The sequence below is a fragment of the Monodelphis domestica genome, chromosome 3 (genome assembly GCF_027887165.1).
Source record: "Monodelphis domestica isolate mMonDom1 chromosome 3, mMonDom1.pri, whole genome shotgun sequence".
NCBI lineage: Eukaryota > Metazoa > Chordata > Mammalia > Didelphimorphia > Didelphidae > Monodelphis > Monodelphis domestica.
Window position 1 is genome coordinate 74,776,808 of NC_077229.1, and position 19,858 is coordinate 74,796,665.

The following is a 19,858-nucleotide window of genomic DNA, read 5'->3' on the forward strand; positions in this document are numbered from 1 at the left end:
GGAGATTATTGTGGGATTCTTCTCCATGCTCCCTCCCCTTCCCAATCCAAACTTTATGTTGTGCCAAAATAATCCTCCTTACGAATAAATCTGGCCGACCTAATGCTCTGTTCCCAAAATCTGGGACTTTATTGCCTCTTGTGTAAAAATGTCAAACTCCTCTTTCTGGCATTCCAGACTTTCTCCCATCTGGTGCCACTCTTTATTATCAGTCTTATCTCACACTGCCCCCATTTTTAAACTCCCTGCAATGAGTCAAAGTGGAAGACCCTCCATCTCCCCCTCATGTCCTGCTCTTTCTACCTCTGACTTTATGTATCCTGTTTTGTTTTGCTTTGTAACTCTTACTTGTTAGGTAATGGGAGTCAAGTGACTTACCCAGGGTCACACAGTTATAAGTGTCTGAGGACATATTTTAACCCAGGACCTCCTGTTTCTTGGCTTGACTCTCAGCCCACTAAGCTATCCAGCCACCCCCCAGCCGTGGGAGTTTTAGGAAGCCCAGAGGATCATAGTATCAAAGGCCATCTCATCCACCTCTTCCTCCCACCCCACCCCCATTTACAGAGGAGGAAATTGAGACCTAAAGAGAAGTGACTTGATCGGGGTCTTGGTTAATGGGTAGCGGAGTGGAGATTCTGCCCCAGAGACAGGAGGTTTGGGGTTTAATGGCCACTGCACAGAGAGCAGCTCCCAGAAGTCCCTGGCCCCAGGGGGCCCTTTACTCTTCCAAGCCTGACCTGGCCACCTCCAGGAGATCCAGGCTCCCAGAGGAGACTGGGGAGGAGGAGCAGAGGACTGGGGCAGTCTTTATTCCCAAGCACTTTTTTGGTTTTTATTGGTTACAAGAGGGGAGTGAGATCAGCCCGGAGGAGAAACAGGGGATGGGCACAGGGCACGTGGGCACACAGAAGACCAATAGAGGCAAATCAAAGTGAACACAGAGGGCACAGTTAGGGACTGCCCCAGGCAGGCCTTGAATCATGGGGGGAAGCAGGGAGAAGCTCCAATTCTGAATCCCCTGGTCTCAATCAGTCCAGCCTTGAACTCTGACTGGGGGAGTCAGTGAAACACTAGAGGGGTCCCCCTACCAACCTTCACCTTCGCCAGCTCTTGCCATTCTTTCCTTCACCCTTCTCTTTGCCTAGGATTGGGCTGGACTGGACTCAAGCCCTTCCACACAGGGTGCAGGGTGGGGGTCCCTGCACTGGTCAGGCCTCTCCCTGAAGGAGGTTTTCTCCATCTCTCCCCTTCGGGTAGGGACAGACACACAGACAGAGGCAGGAATCCTGAGGGTGGAGGGGCACCCAGAGAGGTGGCCAGGGGGTCGCCCTAGGGCGGAAGGGCCGGCCCATTCCCTATCTGGGCCAGCTGTCCGCCACATGGAGCCGTCGGAGGGGCTGGCCCGGCCTGGCCAGCCCCACTGGGGAGTATTGGTAACTCTTGGTGAAGTCGTCTCGGGATGGCGGGCGCTCCAATGGGGGCACGGCTCCCGGGGACACACGCTCTGACTTGATGCTGAGAGCTGGGGCTGGTGGAGAGCCTCCGGGGGCCACTGGAGCCTCCTCGCCTGGACCTGGGCCAGAGCCAGAACCTGGGCGGACACTGAGGGGCCAAGAGCAAAAACACGTTGAGCGAGCCCTGGCCCTGGCCCTGGGGAGGTCCTTGTTGTAGGCATCTCTGGAGATTCCAAGCTGGACCAGACCCCAGACATCAGTACCTGGCATCCATGCATCCTCCCTGGGGAGTCGGGCACCCGACACGTGGGAAGTAGCTTTATTTCACCCCCACAAGGGGCATGGGGCAGTGGGCATGACCCAGGAGGGGGCAGCAGGTGGCACCCTTCGAGGGAAGAGTGTGGGGCAGACTGGATAGGCTGGAGACCTCCTTCCCCATCCCTGGGCTGGGAAGGAAGTCCAGGTAGGACTATGGCGGGAGACCTTGGAGAGGCAGGAAAGTTTGGGCTGAAGATGAGGTGAGGAGGGTGAGGATGAATCACGGAGGCCTTGGATACTCACCTAAGGTGTGACTGTGAGCTGGGGGATCTGTCCCCCCTGGGGGGCTGCCAGGGGACCAGGGCCGTGGGCTGGAGGAGGCCCGGGTGAGGGGAGGGGTCTCCATGACCATACTCTGTAGGGAGTGGGGACAAAGTCAGCTGGAACTGTGTGTTCTAGGGGGAGACCCTGGACTGATAGAAGGAAGACAGGAGGAGGAAGGGTGAGCCCGAGACAAACTGGATTCCAATCCAAGCTCCCATCTTGTTGCTGGGAGTCCAAAGTCCTGCATGGATCCATCCCCCCCTAACCCCCCCACTCAGCGCCACCGAGACCCCTTCCCCCCTTCACCTTAGAGGATACTTTTGACAAAGCCAAGGAAATGGCTGGATTGATGGGTAAGTGTGGATGATTCTCTGCACCCAATCCCCACAGCTAGAGCGCAGCTTACAACGTCCTCCTCTGAATGGGGCTCAGGGAACTGGGGTGTGGATATGTGTGTGTGTGTCTGTCTGTGTCTGTGTCTGTGTCTGTGTCTGTGTCTGTGTCTGTGTCTGTGTCTGGTCTTACCTGCCTGGCTAGAAGAAATAAAGGGAAAAGCCCCCAGTCCATGGCTGGAGAGACCACCATTGCCAGGGGCCGAGATGGGGCTGGGGCTCTGGAGACTCCCGTAGAGGGTCCTCTGTGGGAAGAGTGGGGGTTCTGTTACATGCGATGCTCCCCCCATCACTCCTACCCCCAGTTCTTGCCGAATGCCCCATTCCTTACTGACCATGTCCACTGCCCCCAGATACTCACCGTGGCACCTAGGCCTGCCCTGGGCGTGGCCAGGTTGCCAGGCAGGTCTGACCTCCGGCCATCAGCTGTCAGATACAGAGGGGGAGGGGTCTTGTTGGCCAGTGCCCGAGGAAGGTTGCCTGGGGAGAAGAGTGGGTGCCCGAGACCCACTGAGGAGAGAGGAGCAGAGGAGGGAGTATACAAGAGGGAACAGAGCCTACCCTCCCTTCCTCATACCCTGAGAGTCTTGAGAATTCCCAAACTGGCCCTAATCTGGCCCCAGAGGAGCCCTTACTGCCCACTTCCTACCTTGCTACTTGGCCCTTGCTTGGGGTGGGGGGCCCACCCACCTGCAACTCTCACCTGGAGGCAGAGGTCCTGGGGAACGGCCAACAGGGGGACCAGCCTTGGATGCAGCAGGACGGAAGGGGGATGGACGGCCTTGGCCAGGGGTGGCCTCGCCCAGTCCACATGGCTCAGGCCCAGACCCTGGGGGAGGCACTGCCCCATATGCCAGGTCAGGGCTAGGCAGAGCTGGAGTAGCTGACTGCAGGGCAAAGAGGAGGCTGGAATCACTGGTCAGGTTTAAGATTTGGTGTAAAAAGCTATTGATCCTATTTTGCAGATAAAGAAATTGAGGCTCAGAGAAATTAAAGGATGCCCATATCACACAGTAATAAAGGGGTGAATAAAGGGATGGTTGAGCCCAGTTTTCCAGATGCTAAGCCAGTGTTCTTTTCCATGTACTCAGATGTGAGGATGAGAGAGGGGGAATCCAGATGTGATCAAGGGGAGGAGGCTTTTATTTCAGTAACAAATTTCCACATAAGTTTTCCAAAGTTATATGATTCATGTTGTCTCCCTCCCCTCTTTCTTCCCCCTCCTGGAGCAGACAAACAGTTCCACTGGGTTATACATATATTATCACTCAAACCCTATTTCCATATTATTCTTTTTTGTAAGCAAATAATCTTATAAAATCAAAACCTGAAACCATAAACCCAAATAAACAAGTGATAAATCCTATATTTTGGTCTACATTCCTACTCCAACAGTTTTTTCTCTGGAGGTGGACAGCATTCTTTTTCCTAAGCCCCTCAGAATTGCCCTGGATCACTTTAAAAGACTGTCTGCCCTTTGATCCAGCCATAGCACTGCTGGGTTTGTACCCCAAAGAGATAATAAGGAAAAAGACTTGTACAAGAATATTCATAGCTGCACTCTTTGTAGTGGCCAAAAAATGGAAAATGAGGGGATGCCCATCAATTGGGGAATGGCTGAACAAATTGTGGTATATGTTGGTGATGGAATACTATTGTGCTAAAAGGAATAATGAACTGGAGGGATTCCATGTGAACTGGAACAACCTCCAGGAAGTGATGCAGAGTGAAAGGAGCAGAACCAGGAGAACATTGTACACAGAGATGGATACACACAGAGATGGATACACTGTGGCACAATCGAATGTAATGGACTTCTCTACTAGCAGCAATGCAATGACCCAGGATAATTCAGAGGGATCTATGAGAAAGAATGCTATCCACATCCAGAGAAAGAACTGTGGGAGCAGAAATGCAAAAGAAAAACTTATATGACTTATCACTTATAACTTGCTTATATGGGTGCAGAACTTGAGGTTTTGGTTTTAAAAGACTGCTCTATTACAAAAATGAATAATATAGGTATCAAGTGATAACATTTATATAAATCAGTGGAATTACTTATTGGCTGGGGGGAGGGAAGAAGGAAGGGAGAGAACATGAATCATGGAAACATGGAAAAATATTTTTAAAATGAAATTTAAAACAGAATTGTCCTGGATCATTGTATTGCTGTTTGTAGCAAAGACTATCACATTTGATCATTCCACACCAGTTACTGTGTACAATGTTCTCCTGGTTCTGCTCATTTTATTCTGCATCACATCACATAGGTTTTTCTAGCTCTTCCTGAAATCCTCCAGTTAATCATTCCTTACAACAAAATAATATTCCATCACCATCATATACCACATTTTGTTTAGCCATTCCTCCACTGAGGTCTGTCCTCAAACATTTCCTAGTTGTGTGACCCTGGGCAAGTTACTTAACCCTATTTGCCTAACCCGTGCCACTCTTCTGCCTTGAAATCAATGCACAGTATTGATTCTAGGACAAAAGGTAAGGATTATTATTATTTTTTTTTATTAAAACCCTTACCTTCCGTCTTGGAGTCAATACTGTGTATTGGCTCCAAGGCAGAAGAGTGGTAAGGGCTAGGCAATGGGGGTCAAGTGACTTGCCCAGGGTCACACAACTGGGAAGTGTCTGAGGTCAGATTTGAACCTAGGACCTCCCGTCTCTAGGCCTGACTCTCAACACACTGAGCTACCCAGCTGCCCCCGATTATTATTATTTTTTTTAAAGACAGAAAGTAAGAGTTTTAAAAAGAAAAGAAAAATAAATAAAAAGAGGAGGCTCAGTTGAGAGAGGAGATACTCACATAAAACCTGGGTCGAACCAGGGCTAGATCAGCTCCATCACCCCCAAGACGCCGTAGCTTCTCTCCAGGCTCCACCAGCCCCTCTTCCAGCTCCAGCTCCTGACTCTCTAGGCCAAGCCCCTTCCGCTTCAGGGTCTAAGGAGAGAAGACACAATAAGATATGGCCCCATTGGCAGGGAAGACCCTGTCACCCATCTCAACCCAGGGTTCTCCTGGGCTCAAGGTTTCATCAGATGCCAGCTCCCCTTATAGACAGTGTCCTTCATTGGGATGATGAGTCTGGGAGCCTCAGGATTGAGGGAGAAGACACGGGTCCCACCAGAGAGGATCCCCCATTCTGAGGGAGAAGTCCTAGTCTCAGGGAGGGCAAAATGTGGCTGTCTTGGGCTTGGGAGGTATGAATAGTGAGTAGCCCAGATCAGTCAAAAAAATCATAGTGGGGTATCTAGGTGGTTCAGTATACTGAGAGTCAGACCTAGGTTCAAATCTTGGGTTCAAATTTGACCTCAGATATTTCCTAGCAATGCAACCCTGGACACATCACTTAGTCCCAACTGCTTAGCCCTCACCACTTTTCTGCCTTGGAATCAATATTCTAAGACAGAAGATAAGGGTTAAAATTTAAAAAGTTGAATGAGAATTTAGGACTTGTTAGCCCTGGGAGGGATTTTAGAATCCAGAAGGGATTTGGAGGGATCATAGCACAGAGAATGTTGGAGCTGAATGAGACCCAGAATGTTAGAGCTGGAGTGACCCCAGAACAAAGAACGTTAGAGTGGAGAGACTCGTAGAACCCAGCATCAGAGCTGGGAACAGTATCAGAGATGAGGAGATGCTGAGAACATGGACCACAGAGGCTTGAGGGGCCACTAGAGACCTTCCATCTTGCCTCCCGGGTCCAGAGGGGCAGGCACTGAGTCACCTCGAGGATGTCTGTGTTGGTGCGGCTCTCGTGGGGCTCACTGTACTCGGTGTACTTGAGCAGCACTCGGTCCATGTCGGTGCTGGCGTACTGAAACAGGCGGTTGGCACTGTTGAAGATGATGAGGGCAATCTCACAGTCGCAGAGAACGCTCAGTTCGTAGGCTTTCTTCATCAGCCCAAACTTCCTCTTGGTAAAGGTCACCTGGGGCCCAGACACACGGATGAGGAGAGAGAGGCAGGCTCAGCCCTGAGTGGCTCGTTCCACTTGTTCAATGCGGTCCCTGGCTCGGACACCTGGGTCCCTCCCAGAACCTCTGGGAATCTCAAACTCCCCCTTACTTTCTCTAACTGGTTTCACTCCATCGGGGCTTTATGAGGATAAGAAAGTTGGACTACCCCCTCCCATCTGCCCCAGGCCCCCAGCTCTCTCTTTTTTGAAACCCTTACCTCTCATCTCAGAAGTAATACTAAAATGGAAATGTTTTTATGTGATAATGCACGTATACCCAGATGGAATGGCTTGCCAGCTCCAGGAGTGGGGAGGAAAGAAGGGAGGGAGACAATTTGACTTTGGAAAACTTATGTGGAAATTTGTTATTACATGTATAATTGGTAAAAAGTAAAGAAATAAATAGAATCCACACTAAATATTGGTTCCAAGGAAGAAGAATGGCAAGGGCTAGGTGATGGGAATTAAATGACTTGCCCAGGATCACACATCTAGAAAGTATCTGAGGCCAGATTTGAACCTACAACCTTCTGTCTGTAGGTCTGGCTCTTTATCTACTGAGCCACTTTGCTATTCCCTGCTCCTATTCCCAGCTCTTGAAACCTCTCCCTCTGTGCTCTGGAGCCTCCATGACCACACTCTGTTTTAGTCCTGGTTCTGCTACCAACCCACTCTGAGATTACAAGCAAATGAATTCATTTCTCTGGGCTTCAATTTTCCCAGCCTCTGAGTGTACTGTCCTGATCTCTTTGAAAAGCCCCTGATTCAGGGGCAGCTAAGTGGCTCAATGGATAGAGAACCAGACCTGGAGAAAGGAGGTCCTGGGTTCAAATTTGACCTCAGACACTTCCTGGATAAATCACTTAACCCCCATTGCCTAGCTCTTATTGCTCTTCTGCCTTGGGACCAACACGTAGTATAAATTCTAAGATAGAACTTGGGACAGGACAGGCTTTGTCATTGCCAAACGTGAAGCAGAGAGGAAGGATGAGGGTGTTAGAGAGAAATCTCGGGCCCAAGAGGCAGGAGACCAAATAACTTGCTGCTGGATCTTGGGTAAATCACTTCCCTTCTCTACCGCTGAGTATCTCCAACTGTAAAATGGAGATGGTGGTCCTTCTCCTGCCTTCCTCCCAGGGCTGAGCAAGCCCCCTGTGTAATGGGGACGCTAAAAACTCCAGCCTCCATGGAAAGCAGAGGTGGCTTCTTCCCCCTTTCTCCCTCTACCTCCTTACCTGACGGTTTCGTTGATCTAGAATTCTGGAGATCTGGATTTTTTTCCTTCCCATGGTTTGGTCCGGGCACAGGCTACAGATGGGAAAAGAGAGGACTGAGTAAGCTTAAGGCTTTTCAAACCATTCACTACCATGCAATGTGCCTGTCTTCTGAGCAAAACTGAAAGGTACTCCCTTTTCTTTTCTTTTATGGAAAAAAAAAGATGGGATTTAAAAATATTTACGTTATGCATCGATTTGGAACTTATTGGATGGTATCTGGTGTAAAGTGTTAGTCTAAACCTAGTTCCAGGAGCAAAACTGATCTACCCAGGGTCCACCTCTTCAGGGCCTGGTTATCTGCTTAGCAATGCCATCCAATAAACAAACAAACAAAAAGGTACAAAGAATGTCACCCAAGTGGACTCTTGGGACATGAAACATAGAATGTCAGAGGTGAGAGGATCCTGAGAACAGAGAATGTCACAGCTGGGAGGAAGCTTAGAACAGAGAATGTTGGAGCTGGGAGGGATCTTAGAACAGAGAATGTCACAGCTGGGAGGAAGCTTAGAACAGAGAATGTCAGAGCTGGGAGGGAGCTTAAAACAGAGAATGTCAGAGCTGGGAGAGATCTTAGAACAGAATGTCAGAGCTGGGAGGGAGCTTAGAACAGAGAATGTCAGAGCTGGGAAGGAGCTTAGAACAGAGAATGTCAGAGCTGGGAAGGAGCTTAGAACAGAGAATGTCAGAGCTGGGAAGGAGCTTAGAACAGAGAATGTCAGAGCTGGGAAGGAGCTTAGAACAGAGAATGTCGGAGCTGGGAGGAAGCTTAAAACAGAGAATGTCACAGCTGGGAGAGAGCTTAGAACAGAGAATGTCAGAGCTGGGAGAAAACTTAGAACAGAGAATGTCAGAGCTGGGAGAACACTTAGAACAGAGAATGTCAGAGCTGGAAGAGTCCTTAGAACAGAGAATGTCAGAGCTGGGAGGGAGCTTAGAACAGAGAATGTCAGAGCTGGGAGGGAGCTTAGAACAGAGAATGTCAGAGCTGGGAGGGAGCTTAGAACAGAGAATGGCAGAGCTGGAAGGGAGCTTAGAACAGAGAATGTCAGAGCTGGGAGGGAGCTTAGAACAGAGAATGTCAGAGCTGGGAGGACCCTTAGGGTACAGAATGCCTTAGATGTCAGGTGTGCGGGATTTTCTAGCTCACAAAGTCCAACCCTTTCATTTTAAAGATGGAGCACGCCTGTTCTTAGGATAAAGGCTTGCAGATTTGGGCAGACTGCCAGCTCAGTGTGAGTCCAGCATATGGCACAGCCATGCTAAGCTGCATTTAGAAAGGCCCAGAGCCCAGAAGGACAGAAATGGGGGTCCTGTTCCCCTCTTCCCTGACTCTGGAGTATTGAGTTCTGCTCTGAGGGCCCCATGTTAGGAAGACCAGTGACAACTGGAGCATACTGGGGAGAGGCACAATCAGAAGGATGAGGGGAACTTGTTATAGGACAATGGGTTAGTGGACCAAAGATGCTTAGAAAGAAGAGGAAACTGGGGGGGGGGGCATGATAATTGTTTTTAAGTATTTGAAGGACTGTTATTTGAAGAGGGGTTTAGTTTTGACCCCTGGAGGCTAACCATAGAACAACAGACAAAAGCTCTATTGTGTTCAATTGTTCAATGTCAAATAAAATGTCTAAAATTAGGGCTACCCAAATAAGATAGATTGCCTTGATAGATAAAGAGTTCCCTGTTAAGAGAAGTCTTCAAGCAGAGGCTAGAAGTCACTGGAAGTGACTTACCCAAGGTCACATGGTCAACAAAATAGGGGGGAAATTCTTTAGGATGTTTGGGCTGGAGGACAGTTATAATTTTTTTCACCTCCCCTCCAACTCCCACCCACAGAAGCTAAATATATGGATAGGCTCCGGAAGCAGAGCTGGGACCAGCCACCATCATGTCTAAATGGAGTCATCTGGGTAGCGTGAGAGAAGCAGAGGGGGTGGAAGGAGAAAGCATCATCTCACCAAGCCTTAGCCAGTTTGGGTATTTTGGGAAAGAGGGACTGATGGGATTCATAGACCTTTATTTACCTTCTGCATCCGAGAAGGCTGGGGGTCTTGAAGGGGTGGAAAGAAGTCCTGGGAGACTCTTTCCTCTGTAGTATGTCCCATCCACCTCTCATTGGGTCATAGAATATTAGAGTTGGAAGACCCTTTGGGTCATCTAATCCAACTCTCTCCTTTTAGAGATGAGAAATGAGGCTCATAGACTTTTCTAAAGGTCACACAGACATCCCAAGAGGGAAGGGACCTCACAACCCTTCTTATGGAATGTCCAAAATCAGAGTAGTGAGTTGCCCATCACTGGAAGTCTCTAAATAAGGGATAGGCTTCCAATACAAATAAGGAGGTAAGCAGAAGAGTTGTGATTTGAACCCAGATCTCCTACTCCCAAGCCCAGGATTCTTCAAACTATGCCTGGGGAAGCCAAAGGCCCAGAGGTGGGAGGGACAAAGCTGGAGTCCAGTCTCAATTCTGGGGTTGGTACTAAATTTAACATCAGGGCTAATTTTAATCCTGGACGGAAACCACAGTGTTCCCACGGCCTGGGTCTCGTCCTTCCACCCCCGCCTGGCCCCTAGGGGAGCCTGGTGACATGGGGAGCTGTGCCCCCTCCCTTCCCAAGGGAAAGTGCCAGTCTTCCTTCCCAGCTGGCCCCTGAGTCCACGAGGGCCCATCACCCAGGAGAGAGGAGCTAGGGAAGGGGTGGGGGAGTCTACCATCATAGTCTATGGAACAGGGGAGGTCATGGAGCATCTTTTTCAAACTGGACCTGCAATCCCTTCCAACACATGCCACAAGTGGTTATCCAGACTCTGACTGAGCAACTTCCTACCTCCCCAGAGAGACCCTTACCCTTCAGGACAACTCTGACTGCGAAGAGGGGCAGCGTGGTACAATGCGGGGGAATGGTGGATCAAACAATGGCCCTGGACTCAAGGAGCCTTGAGGTTAGGATACTGGCGCTGGAGGACCCCAACTCCAATACTGGCTCTTCCATTTCCTCCCTACATGCTCTTGGGAAGGTTGCTTCTCCCCTTATAGACCTCAGTTACCTCATGTGTCAAATGAGGGGGTTGAATTCATTGGCCCCTGTGGTCCCTTCCAGCCTTAGAGCTATGGCCCACTGAAGTTTTCCCTTGAGCTATAAAATCTTCTATGATTCCCACCCGGCTTTTTGTTGTTGTTTCTCCTGATTTCTGGGTCCCAGCTGAAAACAAAGGCATGTGTGACCCCTTCAAACACTTGAGGATGTCCTCACCCTATTCCCCTGCCCCATCACCATCCTTAACCCCTCCACGTTAAACGTCCTGAGCACCCTCAAGGGATCAGTGAATGAATGGCCCCGTTTGGGGGACCCTCACTAGCCTCCAACTCCCCAAGATCCAGGCCTGGAGAGGCTTCCAGAAGTCCTCCGTTCCATCCCCTCATTTGACAGATAGATGAGGAGACTATGGTAAGAGGAGAAGTGACTCTACTAGGGTAGCCAGGATGGAGTCCTGGGCTTCTGACTCCAAATCTGGGGTTCCCTCTAAACCACCATGCTAGTTCTCTCAGGGGAGGAGGAAGCGGGGAAGAGGGACAATAGGCTCTCCCCTCACCATAAAGCCCTGGCTGCTGGGGAGGGAGAAAACCACTACCAATGAGCCATCCTGCTTCGGGGCCTCAGGCTCTCTTGGGGAGGCTTCTCTTGGAGTCTTCCCCCTCTATTGGGATCCAGAAGGAAAGTTTTTGCTTTGGGCTCTGGCTAAAGCTAGCGAGTCAAGGGGGCCTGGGTTGGATCTATGTGCCCCCGACTCCACCCAGTTCCCTCTAATGATGTACACGCTCACACATGCCATCCTCAAGAGCCCTAAGAAATTCAGGTCATGAAACTCAGAGTTATTCCTTAATCTTCCTCGGTTTCAATCAATCAGTAATGATGTGGGTGGCACGGAGGGTAGAACAATGGTCCTAGACTCAAGGAAACCTGAGTTCCAATCTAGCCTCAGATAGTATCTAGGTGTATGACCCCGGGCAAGTCACTTAATCTCTGTCTGCCTCAGTTTCCTCATCTATAAAATGGGGAAGATAAAATTTATTTCCCAGAATACTTGTGAGGATCAGATGAGATAACATTTGCAAAGTGCTTTTTGGACCTAAAATGCTAATTATTATTATTATGAGGGAAGGAAACAAGCATCTATTAAATGCCAACAATATACTAGGTAAGAGGCAGCACGGAGTGATGAAGAGAGAGCTGGTGGACAAACCAAGCCACGTCAACCTACTTTGCATTATGTCTCGGACACATGTCAGCTGAGTGACCCTGGGCAAATGAATCTCAGTGCTCTAGACTCGCCTATGTCAGGAGGTGAAGTTTCCTCACCTGGGAGTTCCCTAAATGGGTAAAACCACAAGCTTAATTCTTATTCCTTTATCCTGACACAGATCATATAAAGTAAATGTGAGTTTGTTCTCAAGGGCAACACATATGTGCATATATTAAACACATGTACACATATGAATATAATATACACACGAACGCATATAATATATTGTTCTTTGTCCTTTGTGGTTTTTTTTTTAACCCTTACTTTCTGTCTCAGTAACAACTCTAAGACAGAAAGGCAAGGGTTAGGCAAATTGGGTTAAGTGACTTGCCTAGGATCACACAGCTAGGAAGTGTTTGAGACCAAATTTGAACCCAGGACCTCTTGACTCCAGGCTTGATTTTCAATCCACTAAACTACTGAGCTGCACCCATCCTTCATTTTTGAAAGAGAATTAAGACATCGGGGGTTATGTGTTGACTTGTGCATGAACTGGACTTCAGCGAGGCAGAGTTGCACAACATCATCAACCTCATTTAGCCTCTCTTCCCAAATCTTCCCAAATCCACTAACAAAATAAATCCGGCGATGGCCCCGGATGCCGTGACTGACCTTGGCGTCCTCCATGTCTAGCCAAGCTCTAAGCTCTCTGCTGTGGTCTTTGGAACAAATTCTCCTATCTGCCCATTCCAACTGGGGAAGTCCTCGCATGCTTGGGGCAGACACTCCCCCAAGTCGCCAACATGTTTGGAGCCTGTCTGCTAGCTTCAACCTGGTTTGGCCCATCTCTCAAGAAGGTTTTACCAGGAAGGTGGCCACCGTGCATGCTAGAGCTTCTAGGAGCCACAGGAGATAGACTGGGCGGGAGTGGGGAGTAAGTGAACCCCAAAGGAGGGCTCAGCAAGCCCTCATAGCAGAGGCACTAGTCCTCCTTAGACATCCTGACACCCCAAACCCACACATATGTATGTATATACACATATAGTCTCCCCCCACTAGATTGTGAACTACAGGTATGTATACTATGTGCATATACACACATATGCACACACTTAAAAGAAATGCAAGAAAATCTGGGGGTTGGGTGGGGAAGCATCTGGGGAGACCAGGAAAAGCTTCAGGTAGAAGTTGATACGGGGGCTTAGCCTTGAAAGATTCTAAATGCTCAAAGTAAAGAAAGTGAGCATTTTGGGTAAAAGGGACAGACAGCCACTGCAGAGGCCCAGAGAAGGAAGAAGGGGTGGTTTGGTTGGACCACAGAATGCCTGAAGGGAAATACTGCATATGTCTGGAAAGGTAGGAAGGGTTGGGTTGGATTGGGAAGGACATTATATTTGATCCCAGAAGTAATAGGGAGCCACTGGAGTTTACTGAGTAGGAGAACAACACAGTGGGAACTCTGCCTAGAGAAAATTGCCTTGTCAGAAGGGTGGAGGATGGAAGGGAGTGGGAAGAAGCTTGAGGCAGGGAGCCCAACTTGAAGGTCGTAGCAGAAGTCCAAGCAAAAGATGAGGCTTGAACTGTGTTTGTGGTTGCATGAGTGGAGAGAAAGGGACACGTCCGAGAGGTGTTCTGGAGGGAGAGATGATGATCTTGGCTGGAGGCAGCCGATGATACATGGGATGAGTGAAGTGAGGAGCTTCAATTGGAATCCAACTGGAAGGATGGTGGGGCTTCAACACAAACAGAAGGTCAGGAGAGGAGTGGGTTTGGGGAGGAAAAATAGCACATTGGGTTTTGAAAAGTGGAATCTGGGATGTCTGTAGGCCGTTCCATTCCAAATGTCCAGCAGGCCATTGTGATGTGGTTATTCAAGAGAGACGGGAGGTAGATGTACAGAGCTGAGTGATCATTAACCTCGTGGGATCTGGATGTGGTCACCAAGTGAGAGTATAGAGGGAACAGAGAAGAGAGCCCAGGACAGAGTTTGGGGTAAATCTACGATTTGGGGACATGGCATGCATGGCGAGCTGGCAAAGGGAACTGAGAATTAGTCAAATTGGTAAGAGAAGAACCAAGAGAAGGCTATGGCACAGAAACCCAGAAAGGAGAAAGTTATCGAGGAGAGAAGCAGGATCAGTTCTTTCAGCGTTATTAAGGGCAAAGACTGAGAAAGGTCCTTGGATTTCCCAGTTAAGAGATCATTGGTAACTCTGGAGAACACAGTCTCAGTTGAGTGATGATTGCCCGAGAAGAAGAGATAATGAGTGTGGACAGCTCTTCCTGGGAATTCTGCAGTGAAAGAGAAGAGGCATGTAGGGGACGCCTTGAAGGGAGGGTAGGATCTAATCAGGGGTTTTTCAGGATGGGGAAGACTCAGGCATGCTGGAAGCCCTGACTTGAAAGCCGTCAATAAGGAAGAGCCCATCCCTTTCAAGGAGAGCCCCTTCTACATTTGCCTGGCTCTTTTTTGTTTTCTAACTTCTACATTGGTCATTGTTGTAAGAGAATACTCATTTAAAACCAAACCCTCCGAGTAAAACTGTAAATAAACTAATGTGGAAGATAGTATACTTTGATCTGCTTCTGACTCCTACAGTTCTTTCTCTGGAGGTGGATAGCATTCCTTGTCATGTCTTTCAAAATGGTCCTCCACCATTTTATTGCCAAGAATACCTAAGTCTTTCACATTTGATCGTTGTACAATATTGCTGTTCCTGGGTATAATGTTCTCCTGGTTCTGCTTATCTCACTCCACATCAGTTCATGGAGGTCTTTCCAGCTCTTTCTGAAATCATCCAGTTCATCATTCCTTAGAGCACAATAGTATTCCATCACCAACAGATACCACAATTTGTGCAGCCATTCCCCAACTGCCGAGTATCTCCTCCATTTCCAATTCTTTGTCACCCTGAAAAGAATTGCTTATAAATATTTTGTACAAGCAGGTCCTTTCCCCTTTTTTGTGATCTCTTTGGTATAAAGATCCCGTAGTGGGTCTTTATGATAGGATCAAAAGGTATGCACAGTTTTATAGCCCTTTGGACATAGTTCCAAACTGCCCTCCAGAATGGTGTTGGTTCTAATTATTAGGAAAGGTCTTATTGTATGTGTGATATGTGTCTTCTGTCCCAGCATGAGCAATATGGAAATACGCATTGCATGACAGCCCTGGTATAACCATATTAGCCTTTACCATGTCCAGGAGAGGGGGAAGGAAAGGAGGGAGAAATTCTGAATACTAAAATGTCAGAAAACTATTTTCAAAAATTGTTCCTAAAACGAGGGGATGCCCTTCAATTGGGGAATGGCTGAACATGTGGTATCTGTTGGTGATGGAATACTATTGTGCTCAGAGGAATAATGAACTGGAGGGATTCCATGTGGACTGGAACAACCTCCAGGAAGTGATGCAGAGTGAGAGGAGCAGAACCAGGAAAACATTGTACACAGAGACTGATACACTGTGGCACAATCAAATGTAATGGACTTCTCCATTAGTGGCAATGCAATGATCCAGGACAATTCTGAGGGACTTATGAGAAAGAAGCTGTCCACATCCAGAGAAAGAACTGTGGGAGCAGAAACCCAGAAGAAAAACAACTTCTGGATCACATGGGTCGATGGAGATATGATTGGGGATGTAGACTCTAGTGATCACCCTAATGCAAACATCAATAATATGGAAATAGGTCTTGATCAAGGACACATGTAAAACCCAGGGGAATTGCTCATTGGCTCCGGGAGGGGGTTTGGGGAAGAGGAGGAAAAGAACATGAATCATGGAAAATATCCTTTAAAAAACAATTGTTTCTACATGTAACTGAAAACAATTAATTAATTACATTTTTTAAAGGGGAAAAGTCTTCTTGCCTTGATCCTAAATCAGTCTCTATAATTTCTGCTCCTTGTTCTGCCTTGTGGAGCAGAGCAGAAAGTCTCCCCTCTCTCCCACACAGCAGACCTTCAAATACTTGATAATTTTTCTTTTTGTTTGGTTCCACGGGGGCTCGAACCCAGGACCTTCTGCATGTAAAGCAGATGTGATAACCGACACACTGGGGAGCCGTTAGGCCTTGAAATATTGAAGGGAGCGAGAAATGAAGTGATTTGCTCAGTGTCCCAGAAGGGAATCAAGACCATGTCTCCTGGCCTTCAGTCTGGGGCCCTCGCCATTGCAACACACTCCCTCAGAACCATTGAATTTGTTGAATGAATGCATTTTGCTTCCTGTACTTCAGAGCTTCATTGCCCCCCTCTGACCAGAAATAAGGCCATATGCAAATCGATAGGGTTAACCCTTCGAGGCTCCAGGTGTGATGGCAGAGGAGGGGGACCGCAGACCAGTGCAGGAGGCCGAGACTTCTTTATAAATACGCATGCAAATCTGAGAGCTGGCTTCATGCAAACCCTGGAGTCACCCAGGTCTAGCAGGAGGGTGCTCACAGGCACGGCTGCTTTTAAACCTGCTCTGGTCCCACGTGTGCCAAAGGCAATGGGGCAGGGGTGGGGGAGGGAGCGTGAAGGCTCTGGAACGGAGACTTAGCAGGTGTCCAGGCCCCTCGGAGCTAAGGCTGCCCCTTCCCTTCCAGCTGCTCTGACCCTTGGTAGGGCCAAAGGCATGGTCTGGGAGGCCTGGACCTCCAAAGGTAGGGCCAGCAGTGATGCCCTGTCCCAGGGGAAGGAGGCAGCCTTACCTCTGAGGGGTTTAGGGAAAGGGCATCTTAATAAAAAATGGAGAAGCCAATGGGCAACTGCCTCCAGACAGCAAGGTAGTATAGTGGATAGAGTGCCAGGCCTGCAGACAGGAGAATCTAGGTTCAAATAGGACTTCAAATACTTCCTGGCTGTGTGACCCTGGGCAAGTCACTTAACCCTCTTAGCCTGGCTCTTGCTGATCTTCTTTCTTAGAGCTGATCTTTGGACAGAGGTCAGGGTTTAAAAAGAAAAAAAGAACAAAGAAAAAGAGCAGCTTCCTCAGGCTGTCACCATTGGGAGTCAAACCATTCCTGGGACAAAGGAAAACCTCCATTTCTGACTCTGTTTCCCCATAAATTCCACCCCAGTGAATCTTCTATCTCCTTTAGGCATCCTCTTTCCCCTCATTCCACCCCTTCTGCCCCCAAGGAACCTATCCTCTGACAAAGGATAAATTTGGATTCAGGTACAAGGTTCGAATCCTGACCCTGTGATCTACTCAGTGTGGCCTTGGGGAGATAATTTAATTTCCTGGGCTCCATCTCTTCAAGCGTATAATAAGGGGACGGAAGGTGGTAGCCCCTTCCAGCTCTGGAGCTGTGAATTTATTGGCCATGTCCAGTGTCTTCCTCCAAGTGATCCTGCCCTGGTTGTCTCAGGGATCAATTGCAATGTGATCCAGTGTACAAAGTGGATGGCTTGGATTCTGGAGGAACTGGATTCAAATCTCACCTCGGGACAATTGTGCGACTGCAGACAAATCGATCTGCCTGTCTCGGCTTACCTTTCTTCATCTATAAAATCTGGGTCTCTAGTGTCCTGTTATCTTTTCTTTCCTTAAAAAAACCTTTTCTCTTAGTACTGGTTCCAAGGCAGAAGAGCTGTAAGGGGTAGGCAATGGGGCTCAGAGGACTTGCTCAGGATCACACAGGTAAGAAGTGTCCAAGGTCACATTTGAACCCAGGACCTCCCGTCTCCAAGTCTGGCTCTCTATCCACTGAGTCATCTAGCTACCCCCTTGTTATCTTCTCTGCTGAACCCCAGTTCCCTCAAGAGGCTCCCTGTTGCTCTCTACAATCCCCTCTTCCCCCATATTGGACTCCCTGTTTCTGTCTTGGAGCCTCCATCCACCCAGTGAGGCAGTTGTGCCTCTTGGCTTTCCCCTCTCTGAGACCCATCACTGTGGGTTGGGGTGGGCTGGATTGGAGTCTCAGGGGTCTGGCTTCCTGCAAAGATGGAGCTGGGCCCCCTGGCCCCTCCTTACCTATCTGGCTGCCTTTATTGGACCAAAGGATCAGGGGGTAGGAGTGGGACTTGCCCAAAGTCATACAGGCAGAATCTTGTCCTCTGACCTCAAATCAGGGTTTTTTTTCCCCACTATACAAAGTCACAACCTGTTTATGGGTCATTTCCCTCCTGACAGTGAAAGAAAACTTCCCCTTTGCTGTCTAATTGGTACAGAGAGCAAGAAGACCTTGCCCTGGGGAAACCTGGGCTGTTCCAAGCAGCTGAACCAGGAGCAGGAATGAAGGAGGGCTGGGGAAGGGCCCCAGGGAAAGGGAATCAAGGAGAGGACTTGTCCAATTGTTCCCGATCCTGGACAGGCTGGGGGATTCTCCCTTCTGCTCCTTCTTCTGGAGACTCTCCAAGGGTCTGGTGAAGCAGGAAAAAAACACTGGACAGAAAGAGTCCAGATTTGAATCTGAGTCTTGTCACTCTCTTCTGAGAGACCTTAGGGAAGTCATTTCCTCAAGTCTGAGCCTCGGTTTCCCCAGGAGGTGTGAAATGCAGGGGATGTTATAAAGAGAAGATCATTGAATCATAGTTTTTCAGAGCTGAAAGGAAGCGTAAAGTTTCAAAGTTGTCTCACAGACTGACTAGTCCTGGGACCCGCAGTCAGTAAGTGGGGGAGTTGGCCGGACATCTTTGAATCACGTAGCTAAAAGGGTGCTGGTTAAAGAGGGGTTCTGGAAACACTTCACAGGAAGAAGCTCCCACCTGGCCACCCAAGGGTGGACATCCAACCAGAGGCAGAGTCCAATGAGAAAATTCACTTCTTCTCCCAAACGAGGAGCAGCAGGGGAAGAGGAAGCCAGGTTCCAGTCCCAGCTGCCACTTACTAGCTCCGGGGCCCGGGGCCACGGTTTGCCCTTTCGGAGCCCCAATCTCAGGTTTCCTCCTTTGTCAAAGGGTGGGTTCAATTAGAAAATCTCCCGAGAGCCATTGGGTTCTGAGTCCTCCGAGCCTCTCTCCTCAGCACCACAGGATGTCAAGAGCAAGCATCTGGGCTCTCCCCATCCTCTGCACCCCAAACACCCTTCCTCAGCCTCATTCTGGGAGGCCTCTTTGGAAGCCAGGTCCAGGGAAGAGCTCCCACGGACGGGAGGGGGGGCAGTCTCGAACAGCTGGGGTCCCTCCCCCCTTCAGGGAGCCCAGGAATGGCAGGGGAGGGGGGTCCCGCCCGGTGGCCCTTCCTGTCTCCTCTAATGAGCAGCTCAGGGATCGGCTGATGAAACTGGGGCGTGGGTTGCATGAGGCAACCCTTCCACCCTGATTCGCTGGTGTAGTAGCGGGGGAGGGACTGCTTCCCCCCATACCCTCAGCCAGGGCCCCCGGGGGGCCAGTCCTGAGCTTGCTGCCTACCAACCTCCCCAAGAAGCCCCAGTCAACCTGTCTCTCACTTCTGCTTTTTTTGTTCCCTTCTACTCCTTCTCCATCACTATCATTCTGCCTAGGGTTCACGCTAGCTCCGTCGTCTCCTCCCCCATCCTCTTTCCCACACCTAGTACCAGGAAGGAGGGGGTGACAATTCAGTCCACACTTGACCTCAAGCTCTAAGAGCTTCTCTGAAGCAGAATCTCCAACTTTTCTTTCTTTCTTTCTTTCTTTCTTTCTTTCTTTCTTTCTTTCTTTCTTTCTTTCTTTCTTTCTTTCTTTCTTTCTTTCTTTCTTTCTTTCTTTCTTTCTTTCTTTCTTTCTTTCTTTCTTTCTTTCTTTCTTTCTTTCTTTCTTTCTTTCTTTCTTTCTTTCTTTCTTTCTTTCTTTCTTTCTTTCTTTCTTTCTTTCTCCTTTTCCCTCACCTTCCATTTTAGAATCATTACTGTGTATTGGTTCCAAGGCTGAAGAGTGGTAAGGGCTAGTAATGGGGATTAAATGACTTGCCCAGGGGCACACAGTTAGCAAATATCAGAGGCCAAACTTTAACCTAGGACCTCCCATCACTGGGTCTGGC

At 48.9% G+C, this 19,858-nt stretch overlaps 1 protein-coding gene across 1 annotated transcript in view; it reads right to left on the reverse strand.

The window, feature by feature from the left end:
* Nucleotides 1-809: 809 nt before the first annotated feature.
* Nucleotides 810-19,858, reverse strand: part of MEF2B (myocyte enhancer factor 2B) — a 29,626-nt gene continuing 10,577 nt past the window's right edge. Inside the window, exons 2-9 of the mRNA XM_007489289.2 lie at nt 7,641-7,713; nt 6,175-6,378; nt 5,253-5,387; nt 3,135-3,318; nt 2,793-2,941; nt 2,565-2,676; nt 2,019-2,130; nt 810-1,605 (exon numbers count right to left, since the gene is read on the reverse strand). Of these exons, the coding sequence (XP_007489351.2) occupies nt 1,359-1,605; nt 2,019-2,130; nt 2,565-2,676; nt 2,793-2,941; nt 3,135-3,318; nt 5,253-5,387; nt 6,175-6,378; nt 7,641-7,694 (1,197 nt within the window). The 5' untranslated portion in view covers nt 7,695-7,713 and the 3' untranslated portion in view covers nt 810-1,358. The remainder of the gene's footprint in view (nt 1,606-2,018; nt 2,131-2,564; nt 2,677-2,792; nt 2,942-3,134; nt 3,319-5,252; nt 5,388-6,174; nt 6,379-7,640; nt 7,714-19,858) is intronic.